We start from the raw sequence: 25,851 nt of genomic DNA, 5'->3' as shown, positions 1-25,851 counted from the left end.
CCTCCGGAGAGCACATATGGTCCCAGGATTCAAACCAGGGTGATGGCCACAGCTGTTAAGAGCTAGCTAAGCAAGTGTCTTAACCTTTGTTAAGATCAGTATTTTTTATTTATTTTGTTTCAGGGGCCATACCCAGTGATAATCGGGTTACTCCTGGCTCTGCACTCAGAAATCATTCCTGGTGGTGCTAGGGGACCCTATGGGATGCCAGGGATTGAACCCAGGTCAGCCACATGCAAGGCAATGTCCTACCTGCTGTACTATTGAACCAGTCCCACGGTCATGTATTTTATAATGTGAACACACAGTTCAAAGCCAGATCTTGAAATCACTTGATCACTTGACTTCCCTTTAATCGTTGATTTGCTCGAGCGGGCGCCAGTAACGTCTCCATTTGTCCCTGTCGCGTGCTAGTGTAGCCCAATGGTGTCTGTTCGATTTTATTGTTTAGTAACTACATACATTTAATTTGACCTGAAATCTCTGAACTGTTTTAGTGACTTTCAAAGTCTGTAGGCATAGAAAAGTTATCAAGTGCTCTCACTTTGGGTTTATTTTCCGTGTGTGTGTGTGTGTGTGTGTGTGTGTGTGTGTTGGGTGGGGGGTTTGCTGGATCACATTCAGAGGTACTAGGTCACTCCTTACTCCCACCCCAGGTCAGGCAAGCGTCTTAACCCCTGTGCACTCAATCTAGTCTCAGGAACTCTCCCTTTGGGCTTTAAGTCCAAGTGCCTTCTGATCTGCTCAGGTTTGCCTTGGTTTTACTAGTTGTAACCCTAAAACCCATCTGTTTAATACACCCTTTAAACAGAATACACCCTTTCTCTGTCTTCATTGTTGGATTTTTTATTTGCATCTCTTGGATTCCACCAAGACGATCCTTTTTTTTTTCTATATTTGGTGGTGCCTCTTTTTTTTTTTTTTTTTTTTATAATTTATTTATTTATTGAATCACTGTGGGAAAAGTTACAGAGCTTTCGGGTTTAGGTCTCAGTCATGTAGATACCGAACACATTTCCCTTTACCAATACTCATTTTTAACCCCGAACCCCAATAGACCCCCACCTCCCACCCCTCCCAATTCTTTGTGAGGCAGATGAGTTCTAGTTAATACTCTATCTACTTTGACTAGATAGATTATTTCGATAGAAGATGCACAATTATTGTTTAGAGTTTACGACCCCCCCCCCCCAATCAGACATGCTGAAACAGCGTTGTGAAATGATTTGCTTTCTACAACTTGGTTTAAGAATAAAATGATGTCGCGCGGCCGCAATAGCGGCCGCGCGGTTTTGAATTTCTGCTACTTTACTTATTGACCCTGGAAGAATTTCTATTAAAAGTTAGCTAGTTAAGAGATTGGTTTCTGTGCCCTGGAGTCGTGGCCGTGCCGGAGAGCCGCTCGTGGGGGGCAGCTGGCGACCTCGGTGGGGCGTGGGGGACGGCCCACAAAGCCCCCCTTCCCATGAGGTCCCCGCCGCTCCCCCGAGTCCGGCTCAAACCCGCTTTCCACAAGGCTCCCGTGCGGCCGCCATCTTTCTTTCCAGAGAGGAGCGGGCGGCCGGTCAACGCCCTTCCCCCTCCGGGCAGGCTTGGTGGCGCGGATCAACACAAGTCCATTTGCTTTTCTGCTCCAAGCGGCTGGTTCTCTGTGCTAAGTCCTTGTGCCTCCGGGGCCGTGGCCATGCCGGAGAGCCACTCGTGGGGGGCAGCTGGCGACCTCGGTGGGGCGTGGGGGACGGCCCACAAAGCCCCCCTTCCCATGAGGTCCCCGCCGCTCCCCCGAGCACGGCTCAAACCCGCTTTCCACAAGGCTCCGGTGCGGCCGCCATCTTTCTTTCCAGAGAGGAGCGGGCGGGCCGGTCAACGCCCTTCCCCCTCCGGGCAGGCTTGGTGGCGCGCCCTTCCCCCTCCGGGCAGGCTTGGTGGCGCGGATCAACACAAGTCCATTTGCTTTTCTGCTCCAAGCGGCTGGTTCTCTGTGCTAAGTCCTTGTGCCTCCGGGGCCGTGGCCATGCCGGAGAGCCGCTCGTGGGGGGCAGCTGGCGACCTCGGTGGGGCGTGGGGGACGGCCCACAAAGCCCCCCTTCCCATGAGGTCCCCGCCGCTCCCCCGAGTCCGGCTCAAACCCGCTTTCCACAAGGCTCCCGTGCGGCCGCCATCTTTCTTTCCAGAGAGGAGCGGGCGGGTGGTGCCTCTTTAACCCAGGTCGTCAAACATGGACGCCAAAGGCTCTGCTACTGAGCTCTGTCCCTGGGAAAATAATGCATTATCAAGACTCAAGATAATTTTTTCCCCTCTCCTTGTGGTACCAGTGATCAAATCCAGGATCTCACATACACAAGGCAAGAGAGCTAATAATCAGTTACACCCAACCTGGCCCACCCGAGTTTGATTCCTCCACCTCTCTTGGAGAGCCCGGCAAGCTACCGAGAGTATCTCACCTGCATGGCAAAGCCTGGCAAGCTACCTGTGACATATTTGATATGCCAGACACAGTAACAACAAGTCTCACCATGGAGGTGTTACTGGGCCTACTTGAAGAAATCCTTGAACAACCGGAGGACAGTGCTACAGTGTTCCCCTGGCCTTGAGTGTAGCCAAAATGAGAGTAAAAAGCAGCTCATGTGGAAGATGGGAGTAACACTTTATTGAGCACTTGAATGTCTAAAAATCACTTTGCCCTGAGGTGTGATTGATAATTTCTTAGGTACATAATGCTGTCCTGTCAGTACTCTATAATCACTCCAGATTCTATGGCAATACTTTTCTATATTGAATGTAAAGGGTTTTGCTTATCACTTCCTACAGCTGTGTATTTTTTTTTTTTTCAAGAAAAAATGTTTCGTCCATGTCTGCTCATCTATGTGATATCTGTCTGGAAGCTGGTAGAGTCTTTATTATTCCTGATGCCTTCTTGTTTTTCATGATGATGTATTGATGTATTTTCATTTATCGTATTTCTCTTTAAAGAAAAGTACTCCAAACTTTTCTTTCCGGGGAGCGGGAAATTGGGCACCCCTGGTTCTGCTCGGGGCTTACTTAAGCATATGCGTTGTCTGGGATTGAGCTTGATGGGCTAGTGCAAGGCACACACCTACCTGATATACTGTTTCTCTGGTCCTAGACTTTTCTTAAAGAAAATATCCTCTTATGTAAAATCCCTTATTCTTTTTTAAAATTGTGTGTGTGTGTGTGTGTGTGTGTTTTGGTTTTGGGTCACATCAGGCAGTGCTCAGGAGTTACTCCAGGATCCACTCAGGAATCACTCCTGGCAGTGCTCGGGGGAGCATGTGGGATGGCAGGGACCAAACTACCGCATGCAAGGCAACCGCCTTGTCTGCTGTACTATCACTCTGGCCCCATAAAATCCTTTATTCATAATGAAAATGTCTTGATGCAGAAAAGCTTTATGCCTCTTGTATGACCACCTTATTTTGTGATTTCAGGTGGAGAATATAGTGAAGATGATGTAAATGAATTAGTGAAGGAAGATGAAGTGGACGGTGAAGAACAGACACAAAAAACCAAAGGGAAAAAAAGCAAAGCTCAGAGCATTCCGGCCAGGTGATGCTGCCCTCGGGGCGCTTAGGGGTCAGGGTTGCTCTCCCTGCTGTGCATGTGGTTGTGAATGGGCTGATCACTGGTATCTCACTCCTGGAGTTTCTGGCTTCTTGAGCCTTTGAGGCTGGGGGTTTGGGCCATACCCAACAGTGCTCTGGGGCTATTCCTGGCTTTGTGCTTGTGGGGTCACTCTTGGCTTTCTTCGGGGAGCTTGTAGTACCAATCTCAAAATGCGCTCTCCCTCTTGCAAGGCCTGCTCTGTGCTTGGGATTGCATACGTGGTTCCAGGGGTCAGACGCCTTACTCCCTGTAGTGCTCTCCGACCCCAGCACTATTTTGATTCTAATGGGGGAATGTTAACTATAAGGACTCAGTTCCTCCCTCCAAATTTCCCCTGTCTCCCCACCCTAATCCTCCCCTGCCACATTCTGTTCCACCCCCGTGTATGTATTAATCAGTTAACCCCAGATTTAATGAGGGCTTCAACATTTTGTTGGGAATTGAGGAAGGGATAACTGAAATCGTGTCTGCCTGGTTTTTCTTTTGTTTTCCTTGTGGCCTTTGGTGATTAGAAAGAGAAAACAAGGTGGGCTCTTGCTCGAGGAGGAAGAGGAGGATGCCAATGAGGAATCTGAAGGAAGCAGCAGTGAGGAGGAAGAGACAGCTGAAGAGCAGGAGAAGGGCGTGGGGTCAGAGGATGCAAGAAAGAAGAAGGAGGATGAGCTGTGGGCCAGCTTCCTCAACGATGTCGGGCCCAAACCAAAGGCGACCCCCAGCACACAAGCTCAAGTAAGTTGATAGAGGATTGTGAGGATGTGTCTCCAGAAATGCCCACTGTTTGATTTTTGTTGTTGTTTTGGGGCCACACCCCGCCGTTCTTGCGGGTTACTTGGTGATCAGGGGAGCATGGGTGCCTGGGATGAACCTGGGGCTGCCGTGTGCCAAGCCTGCCGGCCAGCCCGCCAAGCTCTCTCCCTGGCCCTGAGCCTTGGTGTCCACCACTCTCGAGTGGTCACACTCATTGCTGTAGCACAGCCCTATTTAGGCATAGGGCTCTCTGTGTTGTGATAGTCTGAGTCCACGTATGACTGGAAATCGCTTGCATTGGTGGGACTCATGGATAGCAGAGCCGCCAACATTGATTTTGGTGCATGTGGTGGCCCTTGGGATTGAACTTAACTGTGTGCTGCAGGCCAAGGCATTCGAAACCACGGTGCTGTTACTACTTTGGGCCTTAGGTAGATTTTCTTAGAAACTGAGATTTGTATCCCACAGCAGAGGACAGACTAGACGCCCTTTTTTTCCTTTTCTTATACCTGGCAGTACTCAGGGGTTACTTCTGGCTTGGCTTGGGGGACCAAATGGGATGCCAGGGATCGAACCAGGGTCAGCTGTATATGGGGCATAAGCCTTACTCACTGTACTCTCTCCAGCTACCAGACTAGATGGTTTTTGATAATAACTTTACCAAATAAAAAACAACGTATTCTCTATGGTGAGAGAAGCAAGTTTTTATGACTAAATTAGATCTTTAACTGTTCGGAGATGCAGTATTTAGAAATGGTCTTTGGCACCAGAGGGAAAGTGAGCATGTGGGGCACTTGCTTTGGTTTGTTTGTTTGTTTTTGCTTTTTGGGTCACACCCAGCGATATTCATGAGTTACTCTTGGCTCTGCACTCAGGAACCTCACTCCTGGAGGACCATATGGGATGCCAGGGATCGAACCTGGGTCGGCCTCATGCAAGGCAAACACCCTGCTCGCTGTACTATTGCTCTGGCCCCAAGGGGGCACTTATTTTATATGGAACTGGTCAGGGTTCCATCCCTGGCACCACATACGGTCTCCCAAGCTCTGTCAGTTATGATTCCTGAGCACAGACCCAGGAGAAAACCCTGAGTATTGGTTGGTTTATCCTCCATCCCTACCCCACCCCAAATACCTCAAACACTGGTGGTTTGGTACTTTTTAGTGGATGGGGAAGGGACGGGCATGGAGGATAAAGGGTTTATTCTACAGATGACACAGAACTACCAGTGCCTCCTCCGGTTTGACGGAGCCCTGCAGAAGAGGGCTCAGCCTGAGCAGCCCCGGCAGCCGTAGTGCATGCACTCAATGATCTGGCCCACTTCCAGCTTGCTTTTGGGGACTCGACTGATGCAGTTGGTCCCAAAGTTGGTGTCATGGGTCTGGATTCAGCGCAGGCACAACAAGCTCTCATAACCCTGTTCTTGTCCGCGTAGCCTTCCGCAGTGCAATATTCACACAGCTCTCAGTTTATGACTTTCTGCTTATTAGAAGAGGTCGAAAATATAGCGGGTTTTCTGGTGGTGGATCCTGAAGATAGGTCAGAGGAATTCCATCTTCCTCTTTCCCTTATAAGGTTCTATTTCGGGTTCTCTCATCTTTTGACCTAATTCATCCAAAGTTGGTTCAGTCGGCTCCCAGCCATCTGGTGGGGCTTTTCAGCTTCTTTTGACTTTAGGCAAGACCTTAGGATCTGGGTCTAGGAGCCCAGCAAGAAGTTTCCTGGTATCCTCAGTCACAGTGCTTAAGGAGTCACTCTGGCAGTGACAGGACCATGTAGTACTGGGGACTGAATATGGGTTGATTGCATGTAAGGCGTGCACCTTATAGGATTCATCTTTATAATTCTTTTTTTTTGTGTGTGTGGGGGGGGGGGCAGGGGAAACAGACCTGGCGGTGCTCAGGGGTTATTCCTGGTTCTATACTCAAGAATTACTCCTGGCAATGCTCAGGAGAGTATATGTGGTGCCAGGGACAGAACCCTGGTCGGCTGCATGCAAGGTAGTTTCCTTACCCACTGTACTGTCTCTCTGGCCCAAAGTGTAACTTCTTGGTTTTGTTTTTGTTGGGGAGGTGGGGGAGCACACCAGGCAGTGCTCAGGGCTTAATCCTGGCAGAGCCGGGGGCAGGGGTGGACCACGTGGGTTGCTGAAAGGTGGAACCTGCATCAGCTGCGTGTAAGTCAAGTGCCTACCTGCTGTGTTATCACTTAGGCCTCTGATTCTTTCTTTTTTTTTTTTTTTAATTTATTTATTTATTTATTGAATCACCATGGGAAAGGTTACAAAGCTTTCAGGTTTAGGTCTCAGTCATGCAAATATCAAGCACATTTCCCTTTACCAAAACTTATTTTTTACCATGAAGAACCCCAATAAAACCCCACCCCCCACCCCTCCCAGTCCCTGTGGGGCAGATGAATTCTAGTTAACACTCTATCTGCTTTGATTAGATTCATTGTTTCAATAAAAGATTCACCACTATTATTTAGAGTTTACCCCCCCCCCCCCAAATCAGACATGCTGAAAAAGCATTGTGAAGTGATTTGCTTTCTACAGCTGGGTTCAAGAATTATATGTTGGTTTTGGATTTCTGCTATTTTACTTATTGACCCTGGAAGTATTTCTACTGAAAGTCAGATAGTTAAGAAATTGGTTTCTGTGCTCTGGAGTCGTGGCCGTGCTGGAGAGCCGCTAGTGGGGGGCAACTGGTGGCCTCGGTAGGGCGTGAAGGGCGGACCGAAACGCCCCCCTTCCCATGAGGTTTTAGTCGCCCCCAGTCCCCTGGCTCATACCTGCCGTCCACAAGGCTCCCATGTGGCCGCCATCTTTCTTTCCAGAGAGGAGAAGGCGACTGGGGCAACACCCTTTCCCCTCCGGACAGACCTGATGGCCTGGATTAACGCATAGTCCGTTCACTTTTCTGCTCCAAGCTGCCGGGTTCTGCATTAAGTCCTTGTGCTTCTGGGGCCGTGGCCGTGCTGGGGAGCCGCTCGCGGGGGGCAACTGGTGACCTCGTTAGGGCGTGAAGGACGGACCGGAACGCCCCCCTTCCCATGAGGTTTTAGTCGCCCCCACTCCCCCGGCTCATACCTGCTGCCATGTCCACAAGGCTCCCATGCAGCCGCCATCCTTCTTCCCAGAGAAGAGAGGGCGAATGGGGCAACACCCTTTCTCCTCCGGCAGACTTGATGGCCTGGATTAACGCATGGTCCGTTCACTTTTCTGCTCCAAGCTTCCAGGTTCTGCATTAAGTCCTTGTGCTTTTGGGGCCGTGGCCGTGCTGGAGAGCCGCTCGTGGGGGGCAACTGGTGACCTCGTTAGGGCGTGAAGGACGGACCGGAACGCCCCCCTTCCCGTGAGGTTTTAGTTGCCCCCACACCCCCAGCTCATACCTGCTATCCACAAGGCTCCCATATGGCCGCCATCTTTCTTTCCAGAGGGAGGAGGGTGGAAGGGACCAACACCCTTTCCCCTCCGGGCAGACATGATGGCCTGGATTAACGCATAGTCCGTTCACTTTTCTGCTCCAAGCTGCTGGGTTCTGCATTAAGTCCTTGTGCTTCTGGGGCCGTGGCCGTGCTGGAGAGCCGCTCGTGGGGGGCAACTGGTGACCTCGTTAGGGCGTGAAGGACGGACCGGAACGTCCCCTTTCCCATGAGGTTTTAGTCGCCCCCACACCCCCGGCTCATACCTGCTGTCCTCAAGGCTCCCATGTGGCCGCCATCTTACTTTCCAGAGGAGAGGGCGAATGGGGCAACACCCTTTCCCCTCCGGACAGTCATGATGGCCTGGATTAACGCATAGCCCGTTCACTTTTCTGCTCCAAGCTGCTGGGTTCTGCATTAAGTCCTTGTGTTTCTGGGGCTGTGGCCGTGCTCCAAACTTAACTATGATTTTCAGAGAGAAACGTTGGGTGGTTTACTTCCCATGGATCACTTTGTATATAGAGAGATGTCGCGCGACCGCTCATGCGGCCGCGCGGTTTTGACAAAAAGTCCTAGTTCCCGCATACTCGAGCTGTGTTTGTAGAGGCTTCTGGTCACCGGGGTTCCATCTGGGGGAGGTGGGATGCAGTACCTACCCCATCTGGGGCTTCCCAATGATCTCGGCTCTTTTTGGAACCTGTTTTTTTTTTTTTTTTCCCCTTCGGGATCTGTGGATCCCGCCCTCCATGTTGTCCTTCTCTTCGGCTGAATGCTGTAAATATCTCTGATTCTTTCTTATAGAGAGAAAATGAGACTGAAGAGACAAGTTCAAGCAAATTGTTGGTCAAAGCAGAAGACGTAGAGAAACCTAAAGAAACAGAAAAGGTTAAAATCACCAAGGTGTTTGATTTTGCTGGGGAAGAAGTGAGGTAAGATGGCTTCTGCAAGATTTGATACTAGTTCTTCAAGAAAATAGAGTCTTGTTCTGGAGTATTTTTCCCTGAATGGTTCTGCGCTTTGTGTCCTCATCCCAGCCTATAATTTTACAATATTATACTTGAGCTTGAGGAATACATCGGCCCAGTGAATTATCAGGGAACATGAGAAAGTCCTTTCCCACGGTAATGTAGTTGAGACTACGATGAAGTGATTAGCCGAAGAGAAACTCGTGAGTATAAGACGGAGTATTTGCTTCAACTCATTACCATGCTTTCTGCTTACCTTCACCAGAAAGTGTGAATGCTGTTGAAACCTCTGAAGTCAAGTAAGAATCGAAGGCCTGGACTGGAGAGAGTACAGAGGTTAAGGGGCTTGCCCTGCACACAGCCGACCCTGCTTCAATCCCGAGCACCACTAGGACTGATCCTTTGAGCACGGCCCAGAGTTGCCCCCAAAAAACCCTAAAATTTTCAGAAAAGAGTTAAAAAGTATTAGGATATTTCACGGGACCAGAGAGATAGTACAGAAATTTGGGTGCTTGTTTTGCATGCAGCCTACCCGGGTTTGATCTCCGTATCCCGTATAGACCCCTGAACTCACCAACTTTGATATCTCGAGCACAGAGATGGGAATAAGCCCCAAGCACTGTGGTTTTTGAGCACTATCCCAAAACGAAAGAAAGAAACCAAATGTAAATAGAGTTCGGGCCATGAGCTTGGTTAGGTTGTGTGCTTTGTATGTGCCTGGCCTGGTTTTGAGTCCTGACGCCGCATGGTCTCCCAGGCATCCGGGATACAGTGCCAGAGACACTTAGCACAATTGTAGTGTCCTGGGCCTCTGGTTGGCTGAGAATTGTCCCTGGTGCTCCTGAGGTCTCCAGAGCACTGCTTGGGTGTCATTCCCCTACCCAAAATACCAGTACATCATCTTTACATTATTCATGGTTTCATTATTATTAGTCTTTTGGTTTGGGGGCCACACCTGATGATTCTTCTTTGCACTCAGGAATCACTCCTGGCGGTGCTCGGAGACCATATTGGAGGCCAGGGATCGAACCTGTGTCAGCCGTGTGCAGGCAAGCGCCTTAGCTGCTGTACTATTGCTCCAGGCCCCCATGATTTTTATTACTACACTAAGAACAGTGTTTTGAAACAGTTTTTTGGTAGCAAGGTTATTTTGTTGAAGGAAGCAGTTTGTGTCTTAGCTTAAACTTTTTAATATGTTTTGTAGCTGCATCATTGGAAATACTACTGCAGTATTTAATCACATTTGTTGTGTGATACTATACAGATCAATGTCAGTTATGTTTATCATCAAGAAACTGACCCAGGTGTTGCCCTCTTGTTGAAGTCACTCATATACAAAAATATTACATTAGCAATATTTGGCATTCTTCCAGCTGCCTTAAACAAGCTTCGGTACTGTACTATAGTTTCCATGGTCTTAAGCCTGATCCTGAATTCTTCAAGTTGAATATACTTAACCACTCTCTGTGGAATAAATTTTCCAGTATATTCCAGTGGAATTCTTTGATACAGTCTTTTATTTATGCCTTGTCAGGGTTTTGTTTTGTTATAAATCATAAATACCGGGGTCAGAGATAATACAGAGGTGTCCGAGATAGTATAGGGGTTAGGCACCTGCCTTTCATGTGATCAACGACCACTGCCGGGAGTAACCCCTGAGTATTGCTAAGTGCAGCCCCAGCCCCCTAAAGAAAAAGGAAAACAAAAGTTCTGCTTTTTCTGCATTCTAAGGCCACAGTGCACTAAATTTAGTATGTGGGGTTTTTGTCTTTAAGTTTAGTATTACTCTTTCAAGGAGTTCTTCTGATGTTGAACTTAAGTTGTTTTATGTATAATTACCACCAGAGTTTGAGGAATTCATTACTTTGTTCATCTAGACATCTGCAGACAACTTGCTGTTTTTAGCACTGCATGACCCAAAATGAAACCAGGTCCTGAGGAATCAGAATGAAGGCTGTTAACCTGAGTTGGCCTTTGTTTCTTTGGAATCACTTCTGTTATGCTGTGGTTTGCTACTGCTGCTGCATTTGGAAAAGATTTTCTGGACTGGAGAGATAGTACAGCAGGTAAGGTGCTTGCCTTGCATGTGACTGACCAGGGTTCAATCTCCGGCCTCCCAAGCCTGCCAGGAATGATCCCTTACTACCCTGGATATGGTTTCAAGCTCTCTCCCCTGCCCCCTCCCTCCAAAAAAGAAAAGATTGGGGGTTTTTCTGCTTGCAGGTTACACTTGGTGATGTTCAGAGTTTACTCCTGACTCTGACCTCAGAAATTACTCCTAAATTACCTCTGTGCTGTGCTCGGGGGACCATAGGGGATACTGGGGACTCAGATCAGCCACATGCAAGGCAAGCACCCCACCCGCTGTACTGTCTTTCTTGCCCTTAAATTGTTTGCTAGTTTTAAGCTGTATATTTTCAGTCTCACTTGTTTAACAAAAATGACCATTTAAAAAAATTATAAAGATAGATGCTTATATTTGGTACATTTGATCACATTTGGTCCAGTATTTAGTTCAGTACTCAAGCTGAGATTATACTCTGCTCTTAGTTTTAATCTCCTTAAAATTAGAATTATATTTTTGTTTCAGGGGTTTCTTTTGGGGGGTGTTGGTGCTCAGGAATCATTTTGGGTAGCATTTGGGGGACTGTGTGTGATTTCAGGGATTGAACCTGCGATGGTCTCATGTAAGACAAGTGCCATAACCTCTGTACCTTCTCTCCAGCTTCTTGAATTTTTTTTTAGCCTTTTAAATAATTCCTTGATATATGTATATTTTTGAATTCATTTGCATCTCAGAAAGTTCCTCAGTTTGGATTATAGCTTTGTTTCTTCATGATTAGCTACATACTAATCACTTTAGACAACTCTGGTACATAGATAATACTTTGTCTTCCTTGGTGCTTCCTATCAATAACGCTGTTAGTGGTGATTAAACTTAGGCAGTCTGTAGATCTCCAGGCTGAGTGCATGCTTTGCCTGGAGGAGGCCCAGTTACATCCTCAAGCACTTCATTGTTCCTCTGACCACCACTGGGAGTGACCCCCAAGCAGTTAGCAGTAGAGTACTGCCAGGGATAGCCCAGATCCGAAAAATTGGGACCAGAGAGATAGTACAGCAGGTAAGGAACTTGCCGACTAACTTGGGTTCGATCCCTAGCACCTTATGTGGTTCCCTGAGCATAGAGCCAGGAGTAAGCCCTGAGCATAGCTGGATATGGCCTCCACCCCCCACCCCACCCCCAAATACAATTGTAATTGGTTATCTTGGTGTTTTGTTAAATACCTTTTTTTTTTTTTAATGTAGGAGTACTGCTATTTATTTAGCTACTGATTAGCTAATTGAATTGGGCGTGAACTCCACTAAATACTTCTTTATAATGTGAATTAGTTACATGATTTTGTCGTTTTCTCCCAAGCCTACTCCAGGGGTTACTCCCAGCAGTAATTTGGGATCCTTGAGATCTTAGGGATCCAGGTTGGCTTAACACATACAGAGTCCTCAGCCTGGCGAACTGTATCTCTGGCCCCTTGGTTATATATTTAGCACTACCAGAAATGACATTATAAACTACTAAATTGTTCATTAAAGGGCAGCAGAACACGGATGGCATATCTTTCATAGTTTAGAAATTCTAGGCTACAGTACTGCACTGCACTGTCCTCCCATTGTTCATCAAAAATATCAAAAATACGCTAATAGGAACTGCCAGGGAGGTCACACCTGGCAGTGTCCTGGGGCCGTTCTACGATACTTAGGGGATGTTTTGCGGGGGATCAAATCAGGGTTGGCTGTGTGCAAGGCAGATGCCTTCACTCTGGTGCTGTCTTTCTAGCCCTAATGTTTAAAATTAAGTCTGCCTTTGTTTGCATCATTTCCCATATATATAAAAGATGTTTTATAAGTTTGGCACTCTTGCTACAGAAAAAGGTAAACTAATTTACTTCCCATAAAAGCAGCGGGAAATCATATTTTCAGGTAAAGTTAAATTAGTGAACTTACTGCTGTTATTAACACAATTGGCTGAACAACTAAACAGTTTCTCTTTTTTATTTTCTCCCCTTCGTTATTGTTTCATGACTGGGGTGGGGTTTTCGCACACTTTCGGCTGTGCTGCTTGCCAAGGGTTTGCATTTCCCTTGCAATACTCTCATCTGAGCTGGCTGTCGCTTGTCCTCTGGCTGTGGGACTCTCACATCAAGAGTTGTCACAGGACAGCGCACTCTAGAGGCTTTGGAGGCTCCAGAACTCAGAGCCCAGAGACTGGTGCTGTGGGTGGGGGCACCAGGGATTAGCTGGGGCCGCCCCCTGCCTTTGAACTATCATTCAAGCCCTCCTTTGCACTTGTAAAAGCTTTGGAAAGGAAAGCGGTGGCCAGCCACCTAGTGGTGCTCAGGGCTTACTCCTGGAGGACTGGGGGAGCCATAGGGAGTGGCAGGCATCAACCCCGGGTTGGCGGCATGCATGCAAGGCAAAAGCCCTGCCCACTGTACAGCCTATATTGTTGTCTCTAAGCCAAGGGACTGGAAAATAACTGGATGAGTATTCTTGGAGCCTGAAATTCCTATCATTTGTCACAAGAGGGCAGCATCGATTCTCTAATGCAAATACAAGTGGCCAAACACCATTTATTCCCTATTTTGTATTCAGATTTGCTCGAATGGGCCCAGTAACGTCTCCATTGGAGACTTTGTTGTTACTGTGTCTGGCATATCGAATACTCTCGGTAGCTTGCCGGGCTCTCCGAGAGGGGCGGAGGAATCGAACTCGGGTCGGCCATGTTGGCCGCTTGTAAGGCGAACGCCCTACCCGCTGTGCTATCGCTCCAGAGTGGGCTGGAGTGATAGCACAGCGGGTAGGGCGTCTGCCTTGCACGCAGCCAAACATGGCTGACCCGAGTTCGATTCCTCCGCCCCTCTCGGAGAGCCCGGCAAGCTACCGAGAGTATTCGATATGCCAGACACAGTAACAACAAAGTCTCCAATGGAGACGTTACTGGGCCCGCTCGAGCAAATCGATGATCAACGGGAGGGCCTTTACTTTTACTTTATTTGTATTCAGAAGTAAGATATGCTTATAACTTTTCAAAAAAATACATTGCAGAGTTCTCTTAACAGGACAAACAGAAGTTCTCTAGAATGCCTTTCTCCTAAGGAAAATTGAAAATGGTTGATGTCTGACTTAATTTCTTTGTACTTACTGGTGGTTCTTGGGGGATGATTATGTAGTGCTTGGGATCAAGCCCAGGGTGACTCCGTGTGAGTCAGCGTCCTACTCACTGTAGTATCTCCCGAGCTCCGTCAGGGAGAACTGACTTTTGGTGAACCATCAGTGTGTGAATTGAAAATATTTTTAATCTTTTGATGTCATTCTGTTGTTGTTTTTTCCTTTCTTTTTCCCCATCAAGTTATGAGCATTACTACATCTTTAAGAAATGTGAGAAGGATGGGCCAGAGCTAGTACAGCGGGTAGGACGCTTACCTTGAATGCAACCTACCCAGGCTTTAATATAGACCCTGAGCACTGGCAGGAGTGATTCCAGAGTGCCAGGCCAGGAGGAACCAGTGAGCACCGCGGGATGTAGCCCCCAAACAAAAAAACACTGATTAAAAAGCATGAGAAGCGATACTGATGACTGGGATGAATTTGTAATTTGTAAATATAAGCATAAGATAATGTTAACATGAAGTCTTTGTGATTTCTCTTTTTGTTTGTTTTGGAGTCACCCTGGCACTGTATGGGGATCACTGCTGGGGGTCTTAGGGGCCAGGTGTGGTTCTAGGGATCAAATTTCTGTCCACTGTGTGCAGGACAAGGCCTCACCGGCTGTGCCATCACACCAGAGCCCGATTTTCTAAGTGTTGAAAGACTTTATTTCTGGGCTGGAGTACAGTGGGGAGGGTGTTTGCCTTGCATGTGGGTGCTCTGGGTTCACCCCCCAGCATCCAGTATAGTCCCCCGAGCCCTCCAGAAGTGGTCTCTGAGTGCAGAGCCAGGAGTAAGCCCTGAACACTGCCAGGTGTGGCCCAGAAACAAAAGCAAACCAAACAAGAAGGACCTTAATGCTTTATTTGTTTCTTCACTGAAAAATATGTGGCCTAATAGTCTTGGGGGAATGAGGAAAAAAAAAAGTTTTTTTCTTCTTCATTGTCACATAACCAGTCGAGTCAGTTAGCTCAACCTTTCCTAAATGGAAAAGACCAGTCATGGAAATTTTGTGGCTAAATAAAGATTTCTCAGGAAGTTTTGAGTAAGTGAAAATGAAGTTAAAATGATAATACTTGGATTGTTATTAATAGTGGACCTTTTTCTGCAAAGGCCCCCACTTGGTATAGAGGAAGTAAAGTATAATAATCAGTTCTGTTTGAAGATTTTAATTGAATCACCATGAGATACACGGTTACAAAGTTGTTCATGATTAGGTTTTAGTCACACATTGTTCCAATTCCCAACCTTTACTTTTAATAGCTAGATTTTTTTCTTGCTGTTCATTAAAAGTAGAGTTCAGGGGTCACTCCTAGCGGGGCTCGGGGGACCGTATTGGGTGCCAGGGATTGATACTGGGTTGGCCGTATAAAAAGCAGATGCCCTCCCTGCTATATTATCACTCCAGCCCCTAGTGGGTGATAGTTAAGGTGACAGGTGAGATGGCACTTACAAGAAAATTGGTTTCATCCAAGCACAAAAATCTGTAAGTCTACAACTGTACCTCATGGTGTCTCACTAATAAAGCACTTACAAGAAAATTGATTTCATCCAAGCACAAAAATCTGTAAGTCTACAACTGTACCTCATGGTGTCTCTCTAATAAAAATTAAAAAAAAAAAATTGGTTTCAGGGCTAGAGAGATGTTACAGAAGGAAGGCACTTTCCTTGCATGTGGCTAACTTGGGTTTGGTCCCCGACACCACATGTGGTCATCCTGTCCTCCTGGCTATCCCCACAGCCAGACCGAAGTAAGTGCTAAGCACAGCCAGGTGTGACCCTCACTCACCCTGCCAACACACACGCAAAATTCTCTAGGCATAGGAGATGGTTGAAAGAGCTGGAGCACTTAATGGTCCCCTAAGCACAGGACCACGAGTAAGCTCTGAGCATTACTAGCTGTGGCCCAGAAACTACACACATGTGCACCATGGCATTTGTAATATTCACCTATCATTTTTTTTTTTGCCATTTTTACTGTTTTTTTGTTGTTCAGTCACCAGTTGATTGTGCACTTGGGGAATCACTCCTAGCAGGGCTCAGGGCACAATATATGGTGTCAAGGATTTCACCAACCTAGTTGGCTGCATGTAAGACAAGTGAATCATTTATTTGTTTTGTTTTTGGAGCACACCTGTTGGTGCTCAAGGCTTTTCTTCTGTCAGGCTTGGGAGACCATATGTGGTGCTGGGGATGGAACTCAGTTCGACCGCGTGCGAGGCAAGGGCCCTACCCGCTGTCCTATGACTCCTGCCCTTGGAATTTAAACAAGATTCCTTATATGTTGTTGATTTACAAGCCTAGACAAGCATTAGGCAATCTCTTCTCTTTATCTGAATTTTCAGACACCATCCGTTTTCTTACTAGATTTGTTAGGATCAGTTTTTGGTAGTCTTTCCAGGTTTGAAACGGGATAATTCTCAGTCATGTATATATATTTTTTCTTTTTTAAATTGAGGCACCGTGATTTACAGTACTGTTATTGATAGGGTCTCTGGTCATACAGCTTTCCTGCTCCCACTTTAATGCCATTTTATCTCATTTCAAGGAGCTATGTTTCATTTTTGGTTTGTCTAACTGAGGATATAAACAGGAGCTCTCTGCAAAGTATTTCCAGTTGTTTATGTGTGTTGTTTCTCCCCTTGAAATAGTGGTCGTGTTTTTCCTTCAGATATTCCCTCTCCCATTCCCACTTTTGGATCTTTGTGGGGTACAGAGGGAGAACCTCTTTTAGCCTTCCTGCTGGCCACCAGAAGTGGGCTGTGCTTCAGCCGCGTGTTCCAGAGAGCATTTCATTGTGACTGAGTAGGGGACAGGAGTTCAGAAAGCGGGATTTTACAGTTCATTGTTGTGGTTGAGTTTTTTGTTAATTTCTTTTTGGTTTGGGGCCATACCTGACAGTACTCAGGGGTTACTCCTGGCGGGCCCTGGGAACCAAATGGGATGTTGAGGATCAGGTTTCTTTAGGCCAAAGCAAGGCAAGCACCTTACCTCTTTGCTATCACTCCAGCCCATACATTCACTCTGTAAGGGAAGTGTCTGTCCTGAACTCCTGTGGTCCATTTTAATCGTAAAACTTTGCAGCCAGAATCTGAAGAAAGCACAGCGATTCTTACTACCATTTCTTCCCTTTTCTTGGATCTTATTTCTCTCTTTTCATTCCTTGACATGTCTCCTTCCTTGGCACAGGGTGACGAAGGAAGTGGATGCTACTTCCAAAGAAGCCAAGTCCTTCTTCAAGCAAAATGAGAAAGAAAAGCCACAGGCTGCTGTCCCTTCAGCCCTGCCGCAGCTGCCCGCTGGGTCAGGGTGAGTAAGCTTCAGGTCCTGGCGCGTCGGCCCAGGGAGAACCTGTCGCAGTCCGAGATGCTCTGCCCTGCTGCCGTTCGTGAATATTTGCCCAAGTGGAAGCTGAAAAGGAAAACTAGCCATAGGTTTGAATTTTGATTCTAGCCTGAAGCAAATCTTGGTTTGCATTGTTGACCACGGATCTCTATTTGTAGTCGTCTCTATATTTAAAAAATACTTTTTGAACGTGAACATCAGCAGTTTATCAGAACTTCTAATGCGATTTGGACTGAGTACTCCCACCTGCAGTGACCTCAGGATCATAAAAAGGTGAAAGCTGATTTACGAACACTTCTTTTTTTTTTATTTTTTAATTTTATAAAGTGGTTCACAATATTTGATTACAGTAAATATTGAAACACCAATTTTACCACCATTACACCTTCCCATCACCAAATTTGGGATGTTTCCATCCCAAGCCCCAAGCCCTGTCCTTAAGCACAACCGAAATAATATATTTTGTATTGTCTGTTATGGAAAACCGTCTTATGATGTGTCACGCAGCTGCAAATGCAGCCGCGTGGTCCAGGAATATGTTTACTCATACTGTGAGGCTCGGCCCGAGCGTGTGGGGTTCAGAACGGCCTTGACCGTGACGGCAATTGTGTTCTGGAGGTTTTCGGCTACGGGGCTGGGTCGCTTGGTGCCGGGAGGGCTCTCACCCGTCCCCCTCTGGGGTGCCCTGAGTGAAACATCCTGTCACTGAGTCCAGGGGCATGGCTATGGCGGGCGCCATGTTGCTCCCTTCTGGGAGAAAAAGCTATGTGATCTGGATGGTGGCTGTTGAGGAGATTATCTGGTGATGGCAGGAGATGGCTTATGGGTGTGACCTCTGGGCAGGGAAGGGCAGAGAATCTCTATTCCTGGTCCTGTAGAGTCCAAGGGCACAAAGTTCTGCATTACCTGGGTTTTGTCGGACTTCACTCATGCGTGAGGCTCGGTATGCGCGTGTGGGGACCGGCAGTGAGCATGGCAGCAGTTGGATTCTGTAGGCTTGCAGCTACCGGGTCCCTTGAGGCAGGGAGGGAGGGCTCTCACCTGCGGGGGGGGGAGGGAGGGGGCTCTCTCCCCCCTCCGCCCTCCCCTCCCCCCCGACGGCTGCAAACACTTCTAACATCTTACTGGGACCTAAGCAGTCACCCTTTCTGTATTATTTGAATTATTATTTTTAGGTGAAAACTAGAGTTCCTTTTCTTTTAAGGAAATAAAAATTTCTTTGCTTGTTCCTATGAGACTGGAGAGTTAGTGCAGCCGGTAAGGCACTTGCCTGGCGAGCAGCAGGCTTGGGTTTGATCCCAAGCACCCCATATGGTTTTCTAAGCTCTGCCAGGAGTGAGCCCCCAAGTGCGAGAGCTGAGAGTAAACCCTGAGCATTGCTGGCTATGGCCCCCCCACCACACACACACAAAAAAGTTGTTTTTTTTTTTCTGCCATAAAAATGATCTCTGGGTAATTACAAGATGGAAATAAAAGCAAGATTTACTCTATCTTAGGTTTCTGGCATATTTAGTTTGAGCCAGTACAAATTCTGCTTCTGTTCTCCATGGGTATTTCTTCTTAAAATAATCCCTTATTGATTCTTAGAGATATTATTTGGAAACAAAAAATCCTATTTCTGTAATTATGAAACAGAGCAAGGAAAAGTGCCAGCTTCACAAGGTCCTTAAGGTCATTAGAAATCTCAGTGTATGTTCTGCGTCCACGCTTTCTTTTCGTATGAAGAACCAAACCCAGTATCTGTATCAGGGAGATCCCGCAGGAGGTACACAGCGGTCTCAAGGCAGGCCCTTTGAGGAGAGTCTGATTCCTCAGAGTGATGGGAAATACAGCCCAGCGTCGGGTTCCTGGCGCTGGACCCCTGGGTCCCTGGAGCTAGGTGAGAGGGCTCTGGAATGGGCCTCCAGACAGCAGTTGAGACTGTCTCTTGAGCAATGGACCCTCCCCGGGTCCAGCCAGGGGAATAAACACACAGATTTCTCTTCCTCCTCTGCCCTTCTCTCGCCGTTATCCTCCATTGACCACTAAGGCGTGCAGGCGAAAAGACGCCTGTCCCTTGTTAAAACTGTGAAGAGTACTGGAATAGACTGTTGCAGTGGAAGAGACAGATTTGGCTCTACTCTAGATGCAGAAAGGAAAAAATAATGCTAGGAAGGGGTTGGAGAGATAGTACAGTGGGTAAGGCATTTGCCTTGTGTGTGGCAACCAGCTTCAATTCCCGACACCACCTGTGGTCGCCTGAGCACTGCTAGTAGCGACCCCTGCACCTAGAACCAGGAGTAAGCCCTGAGCACTGCCATGTGTGGCCTATCACCCCTGCCTGTTTATAGCTAGGGAGCACATTGAAGGGGCAGGGACCTTAGGTTGGAACATCTCTAGGAGAAGACGTCAGGGTTGAGGATCCTTGATAAGTTGGAGTCCTAAGATTTTTGTGGCCAGAGACTTACTCATCAAAGAAAGACAGACATTTGGAATTTTTTCCCCTGTGCACAGGTGATCTGATAACGGGTTGGGGATTTTCTCTAAACTGACACTGAAACGGGTGAGGCGAGGCTGTCCTGGCCTACAGTCAAGGTCGAGACCTAGAATACTCAAAGGAACCAGCTAAGTGGCCATCAGGAAGAGAGCCTTGGCCCAGAAGTGGCTCGGTGGTAGAAATGCTATTCTCTCTGTGAGGCCCTGGCTTGATCCTGCTCTTCCACTGCCATCCCACCTCCTGGAGTGAAGAAGATTCTGTGGGTCTGTTCCTAGCGAAAGGCATCTGGCAGCTTAGAGACGATCCTGTTCAAGTGAATTATCTTTCAGTGGGATTAAAGAACTCAGTCCTTTATAAAGGGCTAAAGTGAAATTTGATCCAAATCAGTTTCTTTGAAAGCTGAGTGTAATGTAGAAGATAACTATATGTTTGTAAAAGGGACTCTGTGTTTGCCGAGTTCTTGAGTTGTATGTGAAAGAGTATCGTAACGTACTTTGAATTTTTGAGCAAACCTAGAAGATCGTCTTTAATTTTAGTCTAATAGTTTATTTGAAATGCAGCCCAAAAGGTTCCTACAGTTGTTGGTGTATTTGGGGAAACGTGACCAAGAGGGATTCGGCTGCTCTGGGATGCCTCAGTGGACATATTTTATCAGTACAAACAGTATCTGCTACCGGCTGTTTGTTCATGGTATGGGAAGTCTTTTCAAAGAAAAATATGCAGGATATCAGTTTATATTCTAGGGAAAGTATTTTAATACTATCAAAAAATTTTGCACATTTTTTGTAGTTGCTTCAGTTTATAGAAATTGTTCAGCAGAAACTCTATTTGTTTATTTTGCTTCTTTCTAAACAGATTTAAGCAATTCAGGAAAATAGAGCAAGAGAGTAAAACATCCTGTCCCACATCCTTTGCTAGCAAATAAGAACAGATTCACAGGAGCAAATGTTTGTAGCTGAAAATGCATTTCCTCTCCATGTTTAAAATAGCGCAGTGCTTAAGCTATAAAAAGCCAGAGTTTGTACTTTGGGAATGGATGAACCAAGCACCCAGTTTTAATTAGAGGCCTGGTTCAGAGATGATAAGAAGCACTCGGTGCATCTGGTAGAAAGCGCAATGCTTAGCCTGATTGTGTAAATTCCTTTAGTTTTGGTTTCTCAGCCCTTGGTCCTCCTCTCACCTGTCGTCACACCCTCTGACATTCACATTCCCCACACGGCTCTCACTCACTACTGCTGGCCACTTGCATCCAAGTTCCACCAGTGTGTGTGTGTGTGTGTAATGGGCCTCTTTGCTTTCCATCCCGCCTTTACTTTCTGTGTTCAGTTCAGCCAACATATACCTTACTTACTCCAGCAGTGGCCTAGGTTGTTTAAAGCTAACAATTAAGTTGCCTCTTAATTGAAAATAATCCACAGAAGTAATGCATAACAGTGGAAAACATCAAAACATTACCATCCAGAGTCTGGAGAGCTGGACAGGGTGGGAGGGCGCTTGCCTTGCATGAGACCGACCGGGTTTGATCTCTGGCTCCCCATGTGGTCCCCGATGAGCCTGCTGAAAGTGATCCCTGAGCTCAGAGCCAGGAGTAAGCCCTCAGTACCACCAGGTCTAGTCCCATCCTCCCTCCCCCCCCCAAAAAAAAAAAAACAGCATGACCACCAAAACCAAAACATTTTCCAGAGTTGTTTTGTTATCTTAGACCTTCAGGTCTCCCCAGAAAAGCCTTTTTGTTAAGACTCAAACCTTACTGACGTGTGTTTGGCAGATAGAAGAGCAGATTGATAGTGCGGATTGCTGTGTCCCCCACAGCTAGAAGAGACAGGCTTTCTTAGCACCATACAGTGAGAGAAGACCCCACGCCACAGCCCAGAAGCAGGAATCTGACTCTGGTTTGTCGGGATTTGCACGCAGGGTCTTGGGGGCCTCGGACGTGTGACACACAACCTTCTCCCCTGAGCTGCATCGCCAGCCACATGACCCTTTTCTGGGTTTTGTTTGGGGGGGTGGTCACACTTAGTGATACTCAGGATTATTCCTGATTATGCACTCAGGATTTTCTCCTGGCAATTCACAGGGCTCTTTATGGGAAGCTGGGGATCGAACCCTGGTCGGCTGTGTGCCATATAAACACTGTATCTGCCGTACTATTGCTCCGACCTCAACAGAATCTTGCTGTTCTGAGCAGCTTATCTGATCTCGCCCAGGCTTCTCAGCAGGAATTCATTGGCTTTTAAGTTTTTTAAATTTTCAGGTTTTTTGATAGAATAGAGCATTCTATCAAATCAAATTCACTTTGACAAAAATCAGTCATAGCCACAATATGGAAGAATCATATTGAAGAATCATAATTTTGCATCGGAATCTTTTAGCATGATAATCATACCTCTGACTTAGGTTGGTTTCTTCTAGAGGCTCTTTTACTTCGAAATGGGTTGCTTTCTTGTTGAGAGAAGCGTTTCAGTAACAGGGAAGGAAGAACACCCCATCGCTCACAGCCAGTGTATTTATGTCAGCACAAAGGAAAACGCACCACCTCAGAGATCTCACTGCACCTCTGGTTTGCTGCACTGGAGCAACATTGCTCAGCCAGAGGCCAGATGGCTGCCCGTGGGCCTTTGGGATATCCCAAGTCTTCCTCCAGTGTAAAGAACAGGAAAGGGGGGGAGGGGCACTGTGGCAAGATTCCAGAAATAAAACGGCTCGAAAGGGCCCATGGTCAGAAAAAGCTTAAGAAGCTGTGCTCGTGAGGTGCCTGCTTGGTTTCCCCAGTCTGAGCCGCCAGTCGGGTTGTTGGATGGGGTGAGCTTTCGAGAAAGAACAAAGTCAGCCTGTTTCAAGATTCAGTCTCGGGAGTAGCATTTTTAGGGAATAATTATACTCATTTAGATAATTAGAAGAAAGTGGGTATCATGGCAGACAGGACCTCTGGTGTTTTCTGGCTGGGTGAAGCTCTTTGGCAGAATACGTGAATGGCATGTTGGCAGTTTAATAATTTTCAAGTGCTTGTGCTTTCACCCTCTCTTACAAAAAAATTTTATTGAGCTATTTTTATTTATTCAGTAGTTTAAATTATACCATTCATTGGCATCTCACACTTCCCGGATTCCATTCATGGAACTCTGACACTAGTCATTTCCTCATCACAGTGCTAAAATGTCATCAGTCTCCATCCCCGCCTTTCCCTCACCCCAGCTGTGCCTCGGTGGACACTTCAGGTACGTGAAAGCACGTCTTTGTCCTTTCATGCCTGGCTTCTTTGGCTTCGCATGTCTTCGAGGTTCATCCATAACGATTTCATTCCTTTCATGACCAAATAGTAGTTCGTTCTAGGACTTGGCTGTAGTTTTTGTGTTTCTATTCGCTGGATGGCTTCCACATTTTGACCATGATGCTTCTGTGAACAGCCATGAACAAGTGTTGGTGTGGGTGTGGACCTGTGTTTTCATTTTGCTTAAGTCCTCACCTGGGTGTGAGATTGTGGGGTCAGGTGGCAACTCCAGTCTGTTCTCGAATAGGAGAGTAAACTGTTACGAAGGAAACCCTGGTGTTGGGAGCAAGCAGTGGGACTGGATTTCTTCCTTCGGGCCTGGATTTCTTCCATCACGATTTTGGTTTGAAGTGTGTAGGTATAGTTCTCTGGGTCAGCGCCTGCTCCAGGGAGAGAGATCAATGGGAAACTGTAATGCCCAGGAACACAGGAAAAGTCACAGCTGAAAAAAGAAAGCAAAGGCATTTTTCTTTCTTCATAATTCTTTAATTCAGGAGAAGGAATTAGGTCTTTTAATTTAAGCTTCAAGCTTTCCACTCGGTGAAATTTCCTGTTTGACGGTAATTGGGGACGCGGTTTCTGGGCTGGCTGCCCCGGCCTTGCTTCGCTGCTGTTTGTAAATAGACGGTCTTGGTCTTCCCACTAACGTTAGAATTTAACTTTGTTATTCTTAGTGGTTGTGGTGCTGTCCATCGGAGGTGTTCCAGAATTTGTGGTGAGAGTGCTTTCTGTGGCCACGTGACTCGGGGAGTCCCCAGCCCATAGTGGACAGGATGCAGGGAAATTAAGGATCCTGCGTTTCATAGGACAGCTTATACAGAGGGGGAAAAAATTCCCTTGATGCCAGCTTTGTCCTCATCAAGACCCTGGGCCCGCTCCATTGCAGAACCTTGGTGCTTCCCTTCCCTTAGGGCCCCTCCAAGGCAGGCATTCACACACACAGTGTGTGGCCAACTCTGCTCTTTGATGTTTTGATTTGGCCAGTGTCTAAAATCAGGAGAGTTGAAACAGGCCCCAGGATTATGGCCCTTTCTTCAGAAATGAGAGGCTACCCGCCGCCGCCAGCTGCACTTTGGCCCCACAGCACTGCTGACTGGGCGGGGTGGCCGGCGGGGCCTCCTGCTTCCTGCTCAGTGGCCTGTCCTGGGTGTCCGGCCTGGCCTTCTGCTCAGGTGTTTCCGGCTCCCCTTCTCCACCCTCCGTTTCCTGCTGCACTGGTTTGTTCTCTGAGTGAACCGCCTGGATACTAGACCATGGTAGACGACCCCACACCCCCACTTAGGTCTGGGTCTTGGTTGCTTGGAGTCTGGATTTGCACGTAGGGCCCCGTGCAGGAGACGCACGTTCTTTCCCCTGAGCTGCATTCCCAGCCACGTTACCCTGTCTGGTTTGGTTTTGTTTGGGGGCCACACCCAGTGATGCTCAGGGGTTAGTCCTGGCTCTGTACTCACGATTTACTCCAGGTAGCTTTTTTAGGGTTTTATATGGGATGCTGGGGATTGAACCCAGGCTGGTTGAGTGCAATGCAATCACCCTACCCGCTGTACTGTCTATTTCCTTTTTATTTTATTTTTACAAATAATTTATTTGGGGGCTGGAGTGATAGCACAGTGGGGAGAGCGTTTGCCTTGCATGCGGCCAGCCCAGGTTCAATTCCCAGCATCCCATATGGTCCCCCAAGTACCGCCAGGAGTAGTTCCTGAGTGCAGAGCCAGGAGTAACCCCTGAACATTGCCGGGTATGACCCAAAACAAAGCAATAAATAAATCTTTAAAAAATATTAATAATTTATTTGGCTTTTGGGCCACACCTGGTGGTGCTTAGGGCTTACTCATGGCAGTGCTCAGGGAGCATATGGGGTGCCAGGGACTGAATCCAGGTCAGTACCCTACCCACTGTACTATGACTCCAGGCCGATTATGACCCTTTATAAAAAAAACAAATTGCTCTTACTGTTCAGTATCTGCCAAGTTTAAGTCATGGTGGTGCTGTATGTGAGGGATTTTATTTACTTCACATAAGCATTTGAGAAGGTAGCACTGACCTTGTACCCCTTCAGAGATCAGGAAGCTGGTGCTTGAGGGGTGCCATCAGCTCCTTGAAGCCCTGGGGTTTCTGAGTAGTGAGACCGGAATTTGGAGGTGCGCCTCCTACCCCCCCAGCCAGCCCTGGCCTGGTAGTGTTCTTTTCAGCATTTCTTTCGACTTTATAGCTTAGGAAAAACTTTTTGAAAGCTGTTTTTCATTGTTTTTGTTTCCTTTTTTGGTTTTTGCATCACACTTTGTGCTCAGGGCTTATTTCTGGCTCTGCACTCAGGAATCGTTCCTGGTGGTGTGTGGAGAACCATACAGGGTGCCGGGGATTGAACTCAGGTCAGCTGCACACTAGGCAGGCACCTTACCTGGTGTAGTATCTCTCCGGCCCTGCATTTGGTTACTTTTGATGGAAATAAGATAATGAGATGACTTTGTGTGTGTGTTGCCAGGGGGTGAGGTCCAGGGCTCAGGGGCCAGGAATTGAACCCAGGACCTCACAAGCACGTGTAAGGCGTGTTCTGCCACTTGAGCCACATTCCTGGCCCCTGCACGCTTTGAAAATGATTCAAGATATGTTTGTGCATTGGTGACCTGTCAGCTGTGGAATAATCTCTGTTTCTGTTTCTGTAGATAATCTAGGCAGGATGTGAATCCTACCTGTCGCTCAGGACTGCAGTAGGAGACATTCTCACCCAGCTTGTATTAAGGCAGCCATTTGAGCCAGGATAGGCCTCTTTAGGTAGAAATAGCGTTTAAGAT

At 47.2% G+C, this 25,851-nt stretch overlaps 1 protein-coding gene and 1 pseudogene across 1 annotated transcript in view; one reads left to right on the top strand and one right to left on the bottom strand.

Moving 5' to 3' along the window:
* The window catches only part of CFDP1 (craniofacial development protein 1), an 80,556-nt gene that overhangs the window by 2,328 nt on the left and 52,377 nt on the right, over positions 1-25,851 (top strand). Inside the window, exons 2-5 of the mRNA XM_056136700.1 lie at positions 3,450-3,567; positions 4,137-4,353; positions 8,596-8,723; positions 17,154-17,273. Coding sequence (XP_055992675.1) covers positions 3,450-3,567; positions 4,137-4,353; positions 8,596-8,723; positions 17,154-17,273 — 583 coding nt within the window. The remainder of the gene's footprint in view (positions 1-3,449; positions 3,568-4,136; positions 4,354-8,595; positions 8,724-17,153; positions 17,274-25,851) is intronic.
* Positions 5,639-6,207, bottom strand: LOC130044416 (protein BUD31 homolog; annotated as a pseudogene).

The sequence above is a fragment of the Sorex fumeus genome, unplaced genomic scaffold, assembly GCF_029834395.1.
Source record: "Sorex fumeus unplaced genomic scaffold, SorFum_2.1 ptg000122l, whole genome shotgun sequence".
Lineage (NCBI taxonomy): Eukaryota > Metazoa > Chordata > Mammalia > Eulipotyphla > Soricidae > Sorex > Sorex fumeus.
The sequence above is the reverse complement of the archived record's forward strand: the minus strand, read 5'-3'. Positions and strand labels throughout refer to the sequence as shown.